This window comes from Bombus vosnesenskii, unplaced genomic scaffold (genome assembly GCF_011952255.1).
Source record: "Bombus vosnesenskii isolate JDL3184/JDL3185 unplaced genomic scaffold, Bvos_JDL3184-5_v1.1 scf7180000013266, whole genome shotgun sequence".
NCBI lineage: Eukaryota > Metazoa > Arthropoda > Insecta > Hymenoptera > Apidae > Bombus > Bombus vosnesenskii.
In genome coordinates, this window is record NW_022882926.1 from 4,019,729 (window position 1) to 4,034,557 (window position 14,829).

Sequence of the window (14,829 nt, forward strand, 5' to 3'; positions counted from 1 at the left end):
GGTAAGTGGCAAGATATTAAATTCATTTTCGTATCTTTGCAGTGTAGAAAACACTTGCCTCTGCAGATTTTTAGAGATCGATAGAAGACGAAAAGTCGGCTGTCCTCGTGGTATTTGTTCGAATCAGTGCAATTCACGGTGAGAATGGTCCATGGGCCAGTGAGTACGAACGTTGGCCAAATTGAATCTACAACGAAATCGGTTCGGGGCTGACTTTTACGAATATCCCTCAAACAGTGAATGCTTCCTATAGTGGTAAGAAGAAAGATATGGGCCGGTGATCTCTGAAATAGCCTGCCTGAAAAAGTACGATGGATCGAATAATGTCAATAACCCAGATAACGCACGATGTGTTAATAGTATTATGTCAGAGTCAATATTGAATGACGATAAAAAGGATTATACGTATAGGCAATGGATTAAACAGGATTAATCAAATTGGACGGATGAAGTTGACGGAAATCGATTCAGAAGAAACGCTGATAATCTTACTATTTCTATTAACAAATATTTATTTCTATTATAATAGTAAATTAAATTATATAGAGATAATATTTACGGAATAACACTATGAAATATTTCTCGACGTAACCTAGAGTTTCTTAAACTTTGGCAACTTGCTAGAATATTTTGTAACGCTATAAATAAACACGTGGTTTTGTACCGATTGGTCCAGTTAGCTTCTACGTTCACCACAAGCGTTGACCCAATTTTACCTACAATAAAAACGTTACATACACGATATAGTAAAATCATTTCGCTACATTCGTAAATAACCGCATAATTCTCATGCTGAAGTTCGCAATTAAAGCACATTATGGACGCTGTGTTTACGATGTCGTTGTAACAGCATTGAATGGCTTTATATCGCGTTCCTGTTTGTGTGCATGTGTATTTGCCGATGGAAAAAATTCCACCAGGTCGATAAGTTTTCGCGACTATCAGTTAATCCGTAAGTTTGGAAACATTTAAAAAGTCACTCTATTAAAATGCAACAATCGATGCACGGTTTAAAATTTCTACGTGGTATAGTCAGCTATTACCAGCGAACTTCCATCGTGAATACGTAACTCGTGTTACAAGTATTTGAAACAAAATACGTTCTCGCATGCTGATGGGAAAATTTTCTTGTAAAACGAACCACCGAACTCGAATGCACCAACTTCCCCCATACGCGTATCATGCAAGTTAGAACGTATCCACTGCACTGGAATAGGTTTACCAATTTCTCGAGCTTCATATTGTATAAAGTAACAAGCGCAAAAAATTCCATGTTGAAAAAAATCTAACACCGCAAACAAGATGGAAATTTCATTCGAGTAAGGACTTTCAACATTCTTCAGGCCAACTCCTCTCCTAAATCCATGCAGCTATTCGCCGAAACTTTACCTTAGAGAAAGCAGGAAGTTGATATCGCGGCAATTCTGGCAAACTTAATCCCAATTTTCCAATGTCGAGGTTCGTGGAACGTAAAGTAGGACTAGTTGAACGCAAGGTGTAATCTATCCCTCCGAAGCCGCCTAATTGTAACTGCAACCCTGTACAAACCACACGCGTTCTACGAATTAGGTTTTGAACGTTTGGAAAAATAAAGCGGAAATGTCGTGTTCACGAATCCGTGACGGGACAACCGCGTAATTACGTACGATCGATATACCTGTGGAATATGAGTGAGTCCTCGCCGGTTCAAACGGTCGCAACTGCCCTCCATATTGGACATTTTCGCCAAAGTTCAAAGTTGACACACCAGTGGGAACGTTCGATGAGAGGCTGTTGGATATTCCTGCCGATATGTCGGTGTTTATTCCACCAGGTAGACTGTTGAATGTGCTGCCGATATGATTACTCAATATGTTCGCGGACAAGCCAGAAGACAGAGGTGTACCTGGAGTGAAAACACGCGAATCATGGAGAAACAATTACATAATTGCGGTTGACAAGAGTCTTCCATGAAATTTCGTACGTTCGCCGCATATTACGTTGCTTGTCACGCTCGTAGAGAGAATCGCTACGAATTTAGTAACTTGGAAAATACGGTTAACTAATTTTAAACTTCCCTAACAGAAAGCGATGTAATAGCAAAGAAGTGAAAAGATGAACGTTTATCTCGTATGCGGATTATTTTCCCGGTGATAAAAAGAAATCCATCGAAGTTGAAGACCCACGAGAGAGAACGAGTGGATGGATTTTTGAGAATTATAACTGAACTCGAAGCGAAAGTATTGAGCAGAAAGTGGGCTTCCCAATAAAGTTGACCACGATTCGCGGCTCTTTCGCACTGGGATCTGGCAATAAAAGAGTCGAAAGATTAAATTTCTCTTAACGACGGAATCCCTGGAGGCGAGTCCCTCTCGGTCATCGAAGAACGATTTGGTCTGAACCTTATCGATTCGTATGAAGTGGCTATACCTAACGAGAGGCCAGAAGATGTGGACGAATCTTGAGGCAAGAAAGCAGACACTCTTGGCGGTGTTATTGGAATGTAGTTTATCGTCTGCACTGGCCGAGAAACCGCTGACAAAGTTGCAATCGGTATACTTGGGAGTGTCATCGTTGGCCTCTCCACTATCGTGGTTAATGGAACATGATTCGCAGTTTCCGATAGAGATGATTGTTGGAAAGGTAGACCGTGGTTCGATTCCTGCTGCAGCAGATAGCTCAACAGAGAACTCTGCAAATTGTTCTTCAGAACGCCCTTTGAGTTTTCTGGAAGTATGTAATTCAGTACCATGCTAGGGATCTTGTTGTTTAGGCTGTTGTTCGACGTATCTGGAAGTGCTTGGTTCAGCGGCAGAATTTGCACGTTGCTTTTGATACCATCTTTCTCCTGTTGGGATAGCAGATAATCAAGCACGGACTGCTGGAACTTGTCCTTTAACTCATTGGAGAGATAATAGGGCGTCGGTGAGGTGAACGTAGTCGGTTGAAATACAATCGGAGGTACGGTTCTGCAAGAAAAACAGAAACAGAATGCGTACAATTCGGAAAAATGAATGCTGATTCAATCGTACAGGATGTCAGCTCGAAGTTTCGTGGGACGTAATGTTCTAATAACGTTAGTTTCAGAAATACACCTTGAACACGGTGCGATAGTGGCGGAGGAAAAATCACGATCGATCATACAAGTAACGAATCTTGACAGTGCTATTACGTACTGTCGTCCGAAAGATATGATTGGAGATTCCGTGTCCATGACAGGTAAGCTAGCTTCAGTGGTCGGTAAACGAGCCAAGTTCGAAGACTGTTTCGTGGTAACCATAGAGGCTGGTATCGTAGAAATCGTTGAAGCGGATACGCTCGTGGTAGCAGCATCAGCCAGCTGAAAGCAATTACTAACTTGCATTGGACCTTTTAAGATTCGCGGTCGTTACTTCACTCGTACGGATTCAGTTGGGAAATTGTAAAGAGGTTACTGTAAATGTTGATTAAAAGTTCTTCAAGCGTCGGATTAAACTTCATTTATTACTGTTGCAAAGAAATAACGAACGAGCCAGCAAAGTGATCGGTAAGTTGTATAAGCAGAAACGAAAGACTCAGCGGAAATGTTACTAAAATGGGCACTATGCTGTGCTGTACCGCTAAAATTGAATACGATGTCATGATGTACGAAAAGTATATTTCGCTCACCGTATCGGATTTCACGGTTGGCATTGTCACCGTATTCGAGTGCGAATCCATTTTCAGCTCGGAAGTTGTAGATGTATGAACTTGGGTGGTAGCTGAAGTTGCGGAGGAGACAGTAGACAGTTGCCATGGTTTGTGGGTGGTTGTCGGAGCCATTGAGGGTGTCATCGTCGTGGATGCTTCCTCGCTCAATGGCAGAGCGTTTCCATACGGCGAAATGGGTGGCACAGACACATATCCAAGACCATGGTTACCTATATCAAACAAATTCTTGCTTATAACGCGAACTGTCCAAACATCTTTGTTCGAAGTATCTTTGATTCAAAGGATACGATAAAAACTCTTAATAAATGACATCAATTACTACCTTTCTTTTGATTAAAGTACTTACCATGCTTCAAATACTCCGAATCTCTACCAACTGAATCGACCTGTTGCTGTCCTGATTGTCCTTTGTAAAAGTCAACTGGTTTATCGTACAGGTCGGCAAATCGAAAATCGTCGCGGAAAGGTTGCCGGTAAGAGGAATATCGATCGTCTTGATATTCAGGTCGCTGTTCATTTCCAGAAACCGTCTGATCTTTGTTTTGTTGATTTCTGAACGGTGTTCCATTCATAAAGATCGAAGATTGTCTATGGAAGTCCGGAGCATTCTTAAAAGACGAACTGTTATCGTAAAATAGTCGATTTCTCAATAATTCGTAATCTCGCAACAGCAATCGGTCCTTGAGAGACAGTTGCTCCGGAAAAGAATCCAAATCCTGTCTATAGGGTCGATGTCGGTAAGATTGGTAGTATTGCGTTTTAAACGATGGCTCTCGAAATGAATGATGTTGCCCGCGAGAAGAAGATGGATGCCAACCAGTCTCTTGATAAGGCGGAAACTCTTCCAAGGCACTGTATCTTCTTCCTTTCTTATACGCAGCGACAACCACAACCATCGACACGAATACGATCTGAGGGAATAAATTTACAAGTAATTTTGATTATTTATATTATCGTCACTGATTAAAATTTGTTATTAAGCGTCGACTGATCGGTATAAAAAACAGACGACTCACCAGTTTCTTCATTTGATCTTTTTTGCACGTTTCGGAGTGCGAGAAAGAAATTGTAAGTATAACCACGCGCAAAGATAGTCTGCGGTCTATCACTGCCATCAACTTTCTTATATAGTTAGGAAGCGGGAGAAAAGCTGTAACTCGCATCTTTTCCACTGCTCCTGGTTTTGTACGTCTTCCAGATCAGGTACGAAACTGGATCTGGTAAATCATGTAGATGGACGCCTTTCTCTTTCTATGACAGGTTCATTGCCAGATATACAATGAATCTGATATATTTTCACACGTGTAACGGCAAACCTAGAAGTTTGAGTGAAACTTTGTATTTTACTTTTGCAACAAAATTAAAGATTTGAACGAGCTGTTTGTTTCACCCAAGAAGCAAGAAATTTATTATTTTTACGACGTGTTTAACGAATAACGCGTCCTTTAGGCTCTCAATAATTTACACTTGCTGTAAAATCTCGTCTTTCTGCTTTATGTTTCATAACTTTTCTTAGTAATTGTCGACATCCATTCATTTTATCTGGAACCATTCGACCTTCGATGAACGCTTTGAAACGGAGGAGTTCGCAATCGTAGGATATAAGGGTATTATAAGGTTTGTAGCAAAACCATAAAAGGTGTACGAGTGTACGTTCGTTGACTTTTAAAGAGGCAATAGAGATGGTAATAAAAATTATATGTCGACCACACTCATATATGTTCGACCTTCAATTCCGTATAAAAGTGTCGATAACTTGAAGTATAGATCCTGTTCGTTCATCTAGCCGACTAGACTAATAATTTTATCAGTTTCTATTCAGGCACTGATCAATTGATTATGAGTTAGCTTTGAATGTATTAGTGTAGTTACCCGATTCAATTAATTCAGTGTATTCGAATATTAGCTATTAAATATTTATTATTACGTAATGGCAGTGGATTTTCAGCGCAAATGTGCGGCACTGTGTGTGCAAACGTGTCAGTGAAAATTAAATGTAAATTGCAAGTAATTTACGGAAATTCATTTTGCGAGATCCAAGAGTGTACTTATTCATCAAGACATTGTTTTCATTCCAAATATTTGTCACAGGAATCTCAGTTAGTTTTCAGGGAGAATCCATTATATGAATTATTATAAATGGTAACGTTGAACGAGCAAATGATCTCGGTGCAATTAGGGAATATCATTTATAGAAATGTACAGTACGAAACGCGCCCTATAATTTATGGAAGATGAACGGCGAACGTACTTAGTAAACCCTCTTACATCTTCTTCGATCTTTGCAGTTCGTTAATGCTAAGGTTGCAAAGCATTAAGTCGGGATTTTATTCGACGAGAAACTATTTCTCTTATCTTCGACATTCAAGCGCCGACCAAAATTAGCAAATATTACCTTCGAATATGCAATTAATCTTATTCCTTTAAAACTTTAAATCACTTTCTGTCTGAGTAGTGAAAGCTATTTATTTGAAATCTAAATAGAAGTCTTTAAATCCCTTCAATAGATTAAACAAATATTTATCATCGTGTTACAAATCGATTTTGGAAAAGATTATCTTCTAGAAAGATAATAAAATTAGATAACGTTAGATAAAGCCAATCATAAAAATGGTAATTGGGATTATCTGTCGTACGCGAACGCGAGTGTTTGATAGATAACGATAGATGTACAATAATTAATAGTAAATTATCGTGAATGGTAGAAGGTTATTCAAAGATAATCAAAAGTCCATTGTTTAAACGTCGCTGATATTTATATTAAAAGCAAGTAAAGCAAGTAAAAAAGGTAATGGAAGAGTTACGTTCATTTAAAGCAACGGATATTAAAACCACAACGATGTTTGAAATGATTCAATATACATATTAAACTTGCGCGATTGTTTTTTATTTACGAACTTCATCGTATGAAAGCGAGATAATTAGATACGCTCAAAATGCAACCACATAAACATTTCATTGCAATACGGTCCAGTTTGTTTGATTAATTTTTTTCATTTTCTCACTCTATAATCATGCTATATCAGAAAAAGTCTTTTATCATTACATATCTAAAATTACGATACAAATAGATACAATTAAATTCGTGGAAGAGTAAAAAGGAATTCATAGGCTTGATAAATAATAGCAATCTTTAAATAACCATCGATAGATTGTAAAAGGATCGTAAACTATACACATCTTTGTAGATAGAAATTTTCACGGATATTGTTACGGATAGCTACTACTTAACTAATTTTTAAATTTCTGATAAAATTTCTAACAAAATTATTCAATTGATATTACGATGAAGAGTCCAATTGAATGACATTTAATAAATCTACAAAAAAAAAAAAAAAGAAGAAGCTAACCTAGTTCCTTGAAACTTCCAGGTCAAATAAATATTAGGAGACCAAACATTACCGAGTAAAAAGAATTATAAGTATTATTAGTATCAGTTAACGTGATCGTCCAATATAAATAGCGAATTTCACTTTGATCGCGAACAAAGTTGATCAGAATGACCATTGTCATCGACGAGAAAAACCTTTTATTGTTACAAACCTATTGTCCCTGCTAATTAACAGTTGGTACTGTTGCAGCATACAATTAAACCTAACTAACCATGGCTATCTTTGAAAACCAATATTCAGTTAAATTGTAATTGCAGTTTCTAAATGTCTATTATATTGTTTGTCTCGAATTTCCTCGGATTTCCTCGGTTTCCATTTTATTAGTAGGTAGAAAACTTAGACACTCCGGAAGAAACATATATTTTTTTGTTGACATTTCTCCCAAATCATTTTTCTATTCTCATGGATAGATATTAAGTGGATGAGTGGAACGACATTTTTCCTGGAAAGGATCCAGCTTAGCAGCGTTAATTAATCAGTGGCTGGATTACAACTCGTAATCGTTATCGGTGCTGTTATTAATCCAATGTCGAGTAGTCGATATTGAAAATATCAACGTCTACATTACATCGTTTCATTCATCCGTGGTACTTATATATCGATGGTTATCTCGTTTTTATTACTTTCATATAAAACTGCATTCTCCAACTTTTCGTCATCTTTATATAGTTTTCATGTTCCATTTTAAAATGTCAATATTCGAACTTGACACCCTGACTCTATTAATTTTATCGCATTCACATTATGTTTACTACCCTTTTTATAGTTTCATTTCATCTGTATTTATCGGTTACATAGGATGGCTCAATCTAATCGATCCGTATAAATATCTCGTAAATATGAGTCAAATGAAACTTACTTTGTTTCGATGAGGGTATCTTGCGATGGTAACAAATCTCATCTTGCATGCGTTTATTCTTTTTTTTTTTTTTTAGTGAAACTATTCTTCCTTTTTTTTACATCATTCGATATACTTTTTAATCTCCTACAAAAAGGTGTTAAGGTACTTGGGTCGAAGAATGATTAATTGAAAAGAAAACTTAGCTTGAATCTCGTAAAATTTATCGTACGAAAGACAGGGAAAGATAACGTAGATAGCTTTCATATTTATGTTTCCATTGTCTTTCATGCACACAGTTTGACAAAATTAACATTGAAATCTTTTAAACTAGGCATTTTCAGACACAAATGTCTTAATACCTTTTTCTAGAGAATCAAAAGCTACATCGAATGATGTATAGAAAAAAGGTGTAGTTCCATTTAAGAAAACAGAGATCACCTTGAGATATGCAGAAATTTTCAGACATCTCGAAGAATCACCAGAAGACGTTCCCCTTGAAACAACAAGATTTGTTTGAAATATTCGATATATAGAAAATAAATATATAAGAAATATTTACTTGGATCAATTAAAATAATACAACCTGTATAATTCTTCGTCCTTTGTAACATACCTTCTTACGCAAAAGTCATATAAATTGCACAATCAAGAATAATTAATTAATATTCTTCCTCTCTTCAGATTCTATTACACAAAAGGATAATAAAATTCAAATTCTTTTTTCAACTTCTCAACACTGGTACAATAAAAATACGGATCGCTTGCAATTTTTATTTATAGTACCTCGTAGGATTACCACGTGTCTGTCCTATATCCGATATCAAAATCTTGGCGGTTTTTTATGTAACATTTATGACATTTTTTTTAAATCACGGTTATGTTTCAGGCTCGATGGGAACCAACCAGTGTGTCACAGCTGTCCAAATATTCCCAGAGTTTACGCGTAAATACGGTATTTTATTTCTAGAGTATTTTTTTATTTTTTATTTCTCGATATAATTCTAGCACGCTCATCTCAGCCAGATATGGGCTGTACTGTTCTCGCTATTTTTTTTCTCTCTCTCTTTGAAACGCCAAAGAGACATTCATCTCACACCCCATTAAGAGCTAAAAAGGCTCTCAGATCAAGTACATTCTTCAACTAGATTTTCTCCTCTTTCGAGGTGCATGGACTTAGAACTCCGTACGCGTCAGACAGGAAGAAAGGTAGGAGGAAAGGAATTAATTTGTTGCCAAGGAGGTATTTGTAGCATATTTTTTATCGCCTACTCTACTAGATTTTCATGAAACAAGTTCGAGATCGTTCAAGTTTGGTCGCCTCGCCAAACTAGGAACAGCCGGTTTTGCGGTGGTCACATTCGTTTCAACCGGTGGCCTTCAGGAATCGATGTTCCGTCGATTATTGAAAAAAGCAATAATGGCTATTGTCGTTCAGCGAAAACGTTTCTTTTGCTATACCGGTCGCGGTTGATTAGTTAATTACTCAATGAAAGAGCATTACATATAGCGTGCAGATCACGTTCTTAGCGAAATTGTTAGAGTAACTTTTACTTGTTACAGCAACTCGCGTGAGATCACATTGGACCGAACCAATTTTATCGCGGTTACGTATCACCAAAAATGTCAGGTGCTCGTTAAAATACCTGCACCTCGACATAAGGTCATGTAACTATGAAATTCGTTTGCTCGTGAATGACATTTTTTACATTTTCTCACAATTTCGGAGAGGCGTCACCGTTCCATCCGGGAACAGAGAAAATTTGCGGCTAAAATTTTCGTACGGGCGAATAAATCGAATTTACAGTAACTGGATGAGACTAATTACACTCGATGCAAAGATTCGCGCAGTGTTATCCATATTGATCATCGATCCTTCCTTTTAAAAATTTTTATCGACGTCTTTCGCGACATATTCGACAGGGCGATTCATCTTCGTTCACGATATTGACAAGCTTACTTGAAAGCATATTCCTTACAAAACAAGAAAGAAGCATTGGAAATTTAAATAGCGAGCAATTTGCTTAATCTAAAACCGACTGAAATTCGAACGAGCGAACATCGAACCTGGAATTTCAAGAAACTCGAGGATGTGATAATGCGAATGTTAAAATGAAAGGCGCGGGCAGGTTAAAATCTAAATGAAATAGAGAAGGACGCATTCATAGGAGTAATAGAACGAGGATGTCGAGCAGAAGACGCGACAGACTTGAGGATAAAATTGCACCGTGTCTCCGCCATTATATGGCAGCATCGTAGTACGAAAGTTAAAACGATGAAAATAAAGAAAACGAGGAGAGAAGTTTGTGTAGCAAAAAGTTTTTCCATTTATATATTTTCTTAATCCGTTGCGGTCACGAAAACTGGTTCCCAATATTCCTAAAAATTTGCAATCACGCTACGCATATCGAATTAAATGGAAGTTTAACCTGCATGTGATTTCAATTCGTATCAATCGTATTCGTATAGGCGAAAAGTTATTACGTGAAACGTATTTCTCGTGCAACTTAGTTGTTCACGGGCGATCCGATATTAGCCTTTTAGATGTATGCATAACGATGGTTTGTCACATTTAAATTGATCGCATCGAACCACGCGTCATATTCAGTCCTACGATATTTCGATCATCCATTTACTCAATAGGTGACTCGGGATATTTGTTGGAATGCAAATTCCACAGGAACGTTTCTAGTAAAATAAATGGCAAACGATGAAATTGTAAACGGGCCAGCTGCAGGACAAATTCCATCAAGGCTACGAACCGTATCACAAAATGATGGAAAAACGGTTGATATCCGAAGAATCATCCGACAATATTTAGACAACGTTAGGGAAAATTTTCACGGTGTTTATCAGAGGTTCGTCCGTGGTAGATGCATCTCATGATCCATTCGGTAAGAGAATTTCCTGTGGGGTCGTGTTGCTCCGCCGCTGTTAACTTCGCCTCTGGGGAACGAATTTCTGTATGATGTGCCATGTATGCGTCCAATTTAAACAGCTACCGGTTACACATCTGTACGGTGCGCGTCGTTGCTTTTCTTACACGTCAGCCAACGAGGGTGCTTGCGCAATATCTAACGCTTAATAACGAATTAAATTCTGCAAACGAACATTGTCGTCCTACCCTTGGGGCCATTTTAGAAAAACGTCGAATATAGATGAAAGCAGCGAGTGAAGACGCATTCGATCCGATCTTTCATTATCATCCGCGATGGCGTGAAACGACAGAAAAAATAGTGGGAGCTGAATAAAATCACCATGGTAATATATTCGCCAGAGATTTGTTCCGAAACGTGGCAGCATGTAATATAATATTCGATACAATAGAGTTAAACTGCTGTGAGTTCGATTCGTTCGTTCGTATTCGAGTCGAACAATACGTCTTCATCGAAGATTAAATTTGCTACTGACGGGTATGCATGTAACGTTATGAAAATAGTAGGACGGCGAGCAGAACAGCCATCACAATTTGCCGATTTAACTTTGAAATTGATTGACAAAAGTTACAAGTAATCGTGAATATCGTGCAGTTGCGTCGATTTTTTAAAAAAATTGTACGATTACTCAAACACCGTTCCCGGGTGAAATAGCAAATTAAAAGAAAGAAATGCTTTTACTTTGTCACGGTTGCACAAGTGTTTCCATTTTCCTTTACACCGACCCATTGCAAGATGCTAGTAATTACAAACGAAGGTATTGTGCCGTAGAATGAAGGAAGAAAGCAATTAAGTTAATACAGTAAATCCGATGATTAAACGAATGCGCCATCACTTACATGGTAGTAGTTAGTAGCTGGTCTAAATGACTCATTACACGTAGTAATAATTTTCTAAGGCTCATTTCGTGTGTCGTAGAAAGCCTGGGAGGTGTAGAACTTAATACGTTCAATCTTCTGTACTTAATGTCAAGCTCAAGACAAGCGGAGCACGGACAATCCGATTTCGTCGTACTTTACTTTTTATTCTTCTCGGTTCCATTAAAAGGTAATTTTGAACCAAATAGTATAGTTGGTCATTGGCGGTGTGGATCGATCGAAACGTGAAACGTTTCTAATAAAGTATTCAGAGAAATAATCGAATCGAAAGTTCTAAGGTTTGCCAGAAGTCTCGTAACTGACATGTCACTGGTTCATATCAGGAATGAGCAGGTCACTCGGTTTTACTCTCGGATCGAGTCATCAAGGAAGCAAAACAATTACGAAATAGCTTCGTCTCTTTCCGAAACACGTTCCTCGAGGAAATGTACATGCGGATGCCAATGCAATGCATGTAACATGTGCACGTTACACGACGACACATGTCACAGCAATGCGTCTCTACAAATTAAGATTCTTAAACAAACAGGTTAAACAAACAATATTGTTTGTTGAATTGAAAGTCAAGCCAAATTGATAAGGTTTCAAAAAATAAAATATATGTGCATAACGAGAATAAACTTATGGTCGAATGTGAGCTTGGCGAATTCTCTTACGTTTCGATCTCTTAAATAACCATTTCTGCTCGTTTTTTTGCTGACGTCCAAGCATCACGCGCGCGCGCGCGGATGTATGAATCCTCCGAAATTCTACATGCATATTTTGTAGTTGTATAATTCACGTCACTCGCGCATACTCTACACCAGCGGTTGTTAACGTTCTTTTGTCTACCAGAGACCTCCTTTGAATAATCTTTTTTTGTCACGGACCCTCAGGACTTGACACAAAATTAAAATCCGTAGTGTGCCAAATATGTATGTTTAAAACTGCTCAACGATATCTTCTCACTAAGGTTGAAACTGCATTAATAAACGGAGAAAATGCTCATCGACAATCTTTAAATCTTGAGAGAAGAGATTTACCAAAAAATAAATAAATAAATAAATAAATACACGTACTAAACACTTTTTATGCAAATAATATAGTAATAACTTGCGTGCGTAAGGACTTTGTGACTCCCCGGAGGACCGTGAACCAGCAAGAACCGCTGCTCCATATCATTTGAAAATAACACTTAAGGCTAAGAAGATTCGTCCGCAGGTGTAAACGAATCGTGTAAGAATGGATAAAGGAATGTATCGTTAATCCAGTAAGTGAATACAAGTGTACCGAATTTAATACATATACATACATGCGCACAGTTGCACCGCAAACATAGACGATGGTCAGTGACACTTTGTGTAACATCAAAGGGAGCTCGGAATGCGAGTTAATTTTGTAGCAGGGGAGGCCAGAATGAGGGTTAAGAGAAATAGACGAGAAGGAAGAGAGGGCGAGTCGAGTAGAATGAGCGAGCGAGTGAGAGAAACGAGAGACGGTACCGAAAAAGGGAACTGCCATCCATATTCAAAACGAGGGCTTACACCCTGCGGTCTGCCGAGTTAGCCGGTTTGTCTAAAAAAAGAAGCATGCTTATTTCTCAACGGTAGCGATGGTATGCTCACTCCTGCGATTTGCTTTCCAGGTTACTCTCTCTTTCAAAACCGGTTTCTCCTCTATTTATTTCCAAACTTGGAAAATGTATTTCTAGACGATACGTTCTTCTTCACCTAAGACGAGTATGGTTAATTTGTCAGACACGCAATAAAAAAAGGTTTTTTTTCAAATAAATAAATATTTTCAAACATATAGATCACAAGTTATATCGAAGAAAAGTAGTCGTTACGCGATACACTACATGTATGTCTGTATGTCGCTGGAAACTCGGCATAAGTAAGGAAGGAAAGAAAGAGAAGCAGGGGAAGATGGGTGAAAAATGAGAAAAAGGTAGAACACTTTTTGCATCTGCCTTTGGTCCTGTGCCTGACAGAGTTCATGCAGGAATGATCTAACACCTGCGTTAAATAGCAACATTTTTCATGCATCTCTGAGATACGTCGTGACCTACGACTGAATTTTTATGGCAACGACTTTCGCGGGATTAAACGCGTTTCCACGTCAGCCGGAATAAAATTTGTCAGCGCGCAAAGTTAACGAAGCACGTAGGAAGATCTTATTAGGATACTAATCGGACCGCGCACGTCACACAGAACAGGAGTTTCTTGAGTGTATGGATCTTGATCGCATATTCGGTCGCGCGTACGTGAGATTCCTATTGTTCTAGAGGGAAATTTCCTACAGTCGAAAAGCGGATTCAGATTTATGCGGAAACGTTTCTGAGTTACCGCGAATTCCTAGGGTGCCTAAATCGTTCGTTTGCTTTGAGATTAACCGAGTAACATCGATACACGACGTCTTTATGGAAAAATGAATTACGAGAGGATTGTCTTACAATCTGTAGTAAGTTATTTAGACGCCGTATAAAAACATCATTGAGTCGTTCTGCCGTTTAATTCTCTCTGGGATTACGGACACTGCGTTTGAGCGTACTTCCTCCGCAGGAAAAGGTACATTCTCCACAGGAAAAAGCTGCTACCTAACATTGGTTTATTTTTCAAGACTGCGACCGCCTCTCGTATCTAGCTTCGTTGCATGAAATTTCTGTGTAACTGAGAAATTGATTACTAGCCAGTCGTACTGCAAACAAACGCATCGATAAGAGACATATTGATCAAAACGCGCAAAGAAGGTGATTTGTCATTCTATTCGACGTATGGACTCTTCCCGGACAAATAGGAATGGTCCATCGAAAGAAATTGTTCAAACCTGTATCGACCTCTAAAGTGGGAACGGCCAAGTAAAAGATTCCTCGACGTCATCGTCCAAAGCGATCAAAGGGATTTTCGGTCGACCAAACCAATACGAATCGTAAAGCCAAGTCCATTCATCTTTGTATACTGAGCGATCGATGTTACTTGGACATTTCTCGTCGTTACCGCGCTGATACGATATCTCGTTTCATAATTCACGTGAATTCGTTCTTATCGACGCCTGATTTCTGATATCGAATACCGACGTTTACTCGAGCCAAGCTTCACAGAGAGCGCGCCGATGTTATCCAGCAGCAATTGCGGGTT

At 38.3% G+C, this 14,829-nt stretch overlaps 1 protein-coding gene across 4 annotated transcripts in view; it reads right to left on the reverse strand.

Moving 5' to 3' along the window:
• LOC117230327 overlaps window positions 1-14,829 on the reverse strand; it is a 19,826-nt gene continuing 4,997 nt past the window's right edge. For 3 of the 4 annotated variants that reach the window (XM_033487633.1, XM_033487632.1, XM_033487631.1), the window contains 8 exons: window positions 4,686-4,985; window positions 4,016-4,580; window positions 3,628-3,878; window positions 3,156-3,319; window positions 2,410-2,948; window positions 1,658-1,885; window positions 1,390-1,538; window positions 1-716 (listed from right to left, as the gene is read on the reverse strand). In XM_033487633.1, the coding sequence (XP_033343524.1) occupies window positions 690-716; window positions 1,390-1,538; window positions 1,658-1,885; window positions 2,410-2,948; window positions 3,156-3,319; window positions 3,628-3,878; window positions 4,016-4,580; window positions 4,686-4,832 (2,070 nt within the window). In that variant the 5' untranslated portion in view covers window positions 4,833-4,985 and the 3' untranslated portion in view covers window positions 1-689. The remainder of the gene's footprint in view (window positions 717-1,389; window positions 1,539-1,657; window positions 1,886-2,409; window positions 2,949-3,155; window positions 3,320-3,627; window positions 3,879-4,015; window positions 4,581-4,685; window positions 4,986-14,829) is intronic. The other variant, XM_033487634.1, reaches the window with a different exon arrangement.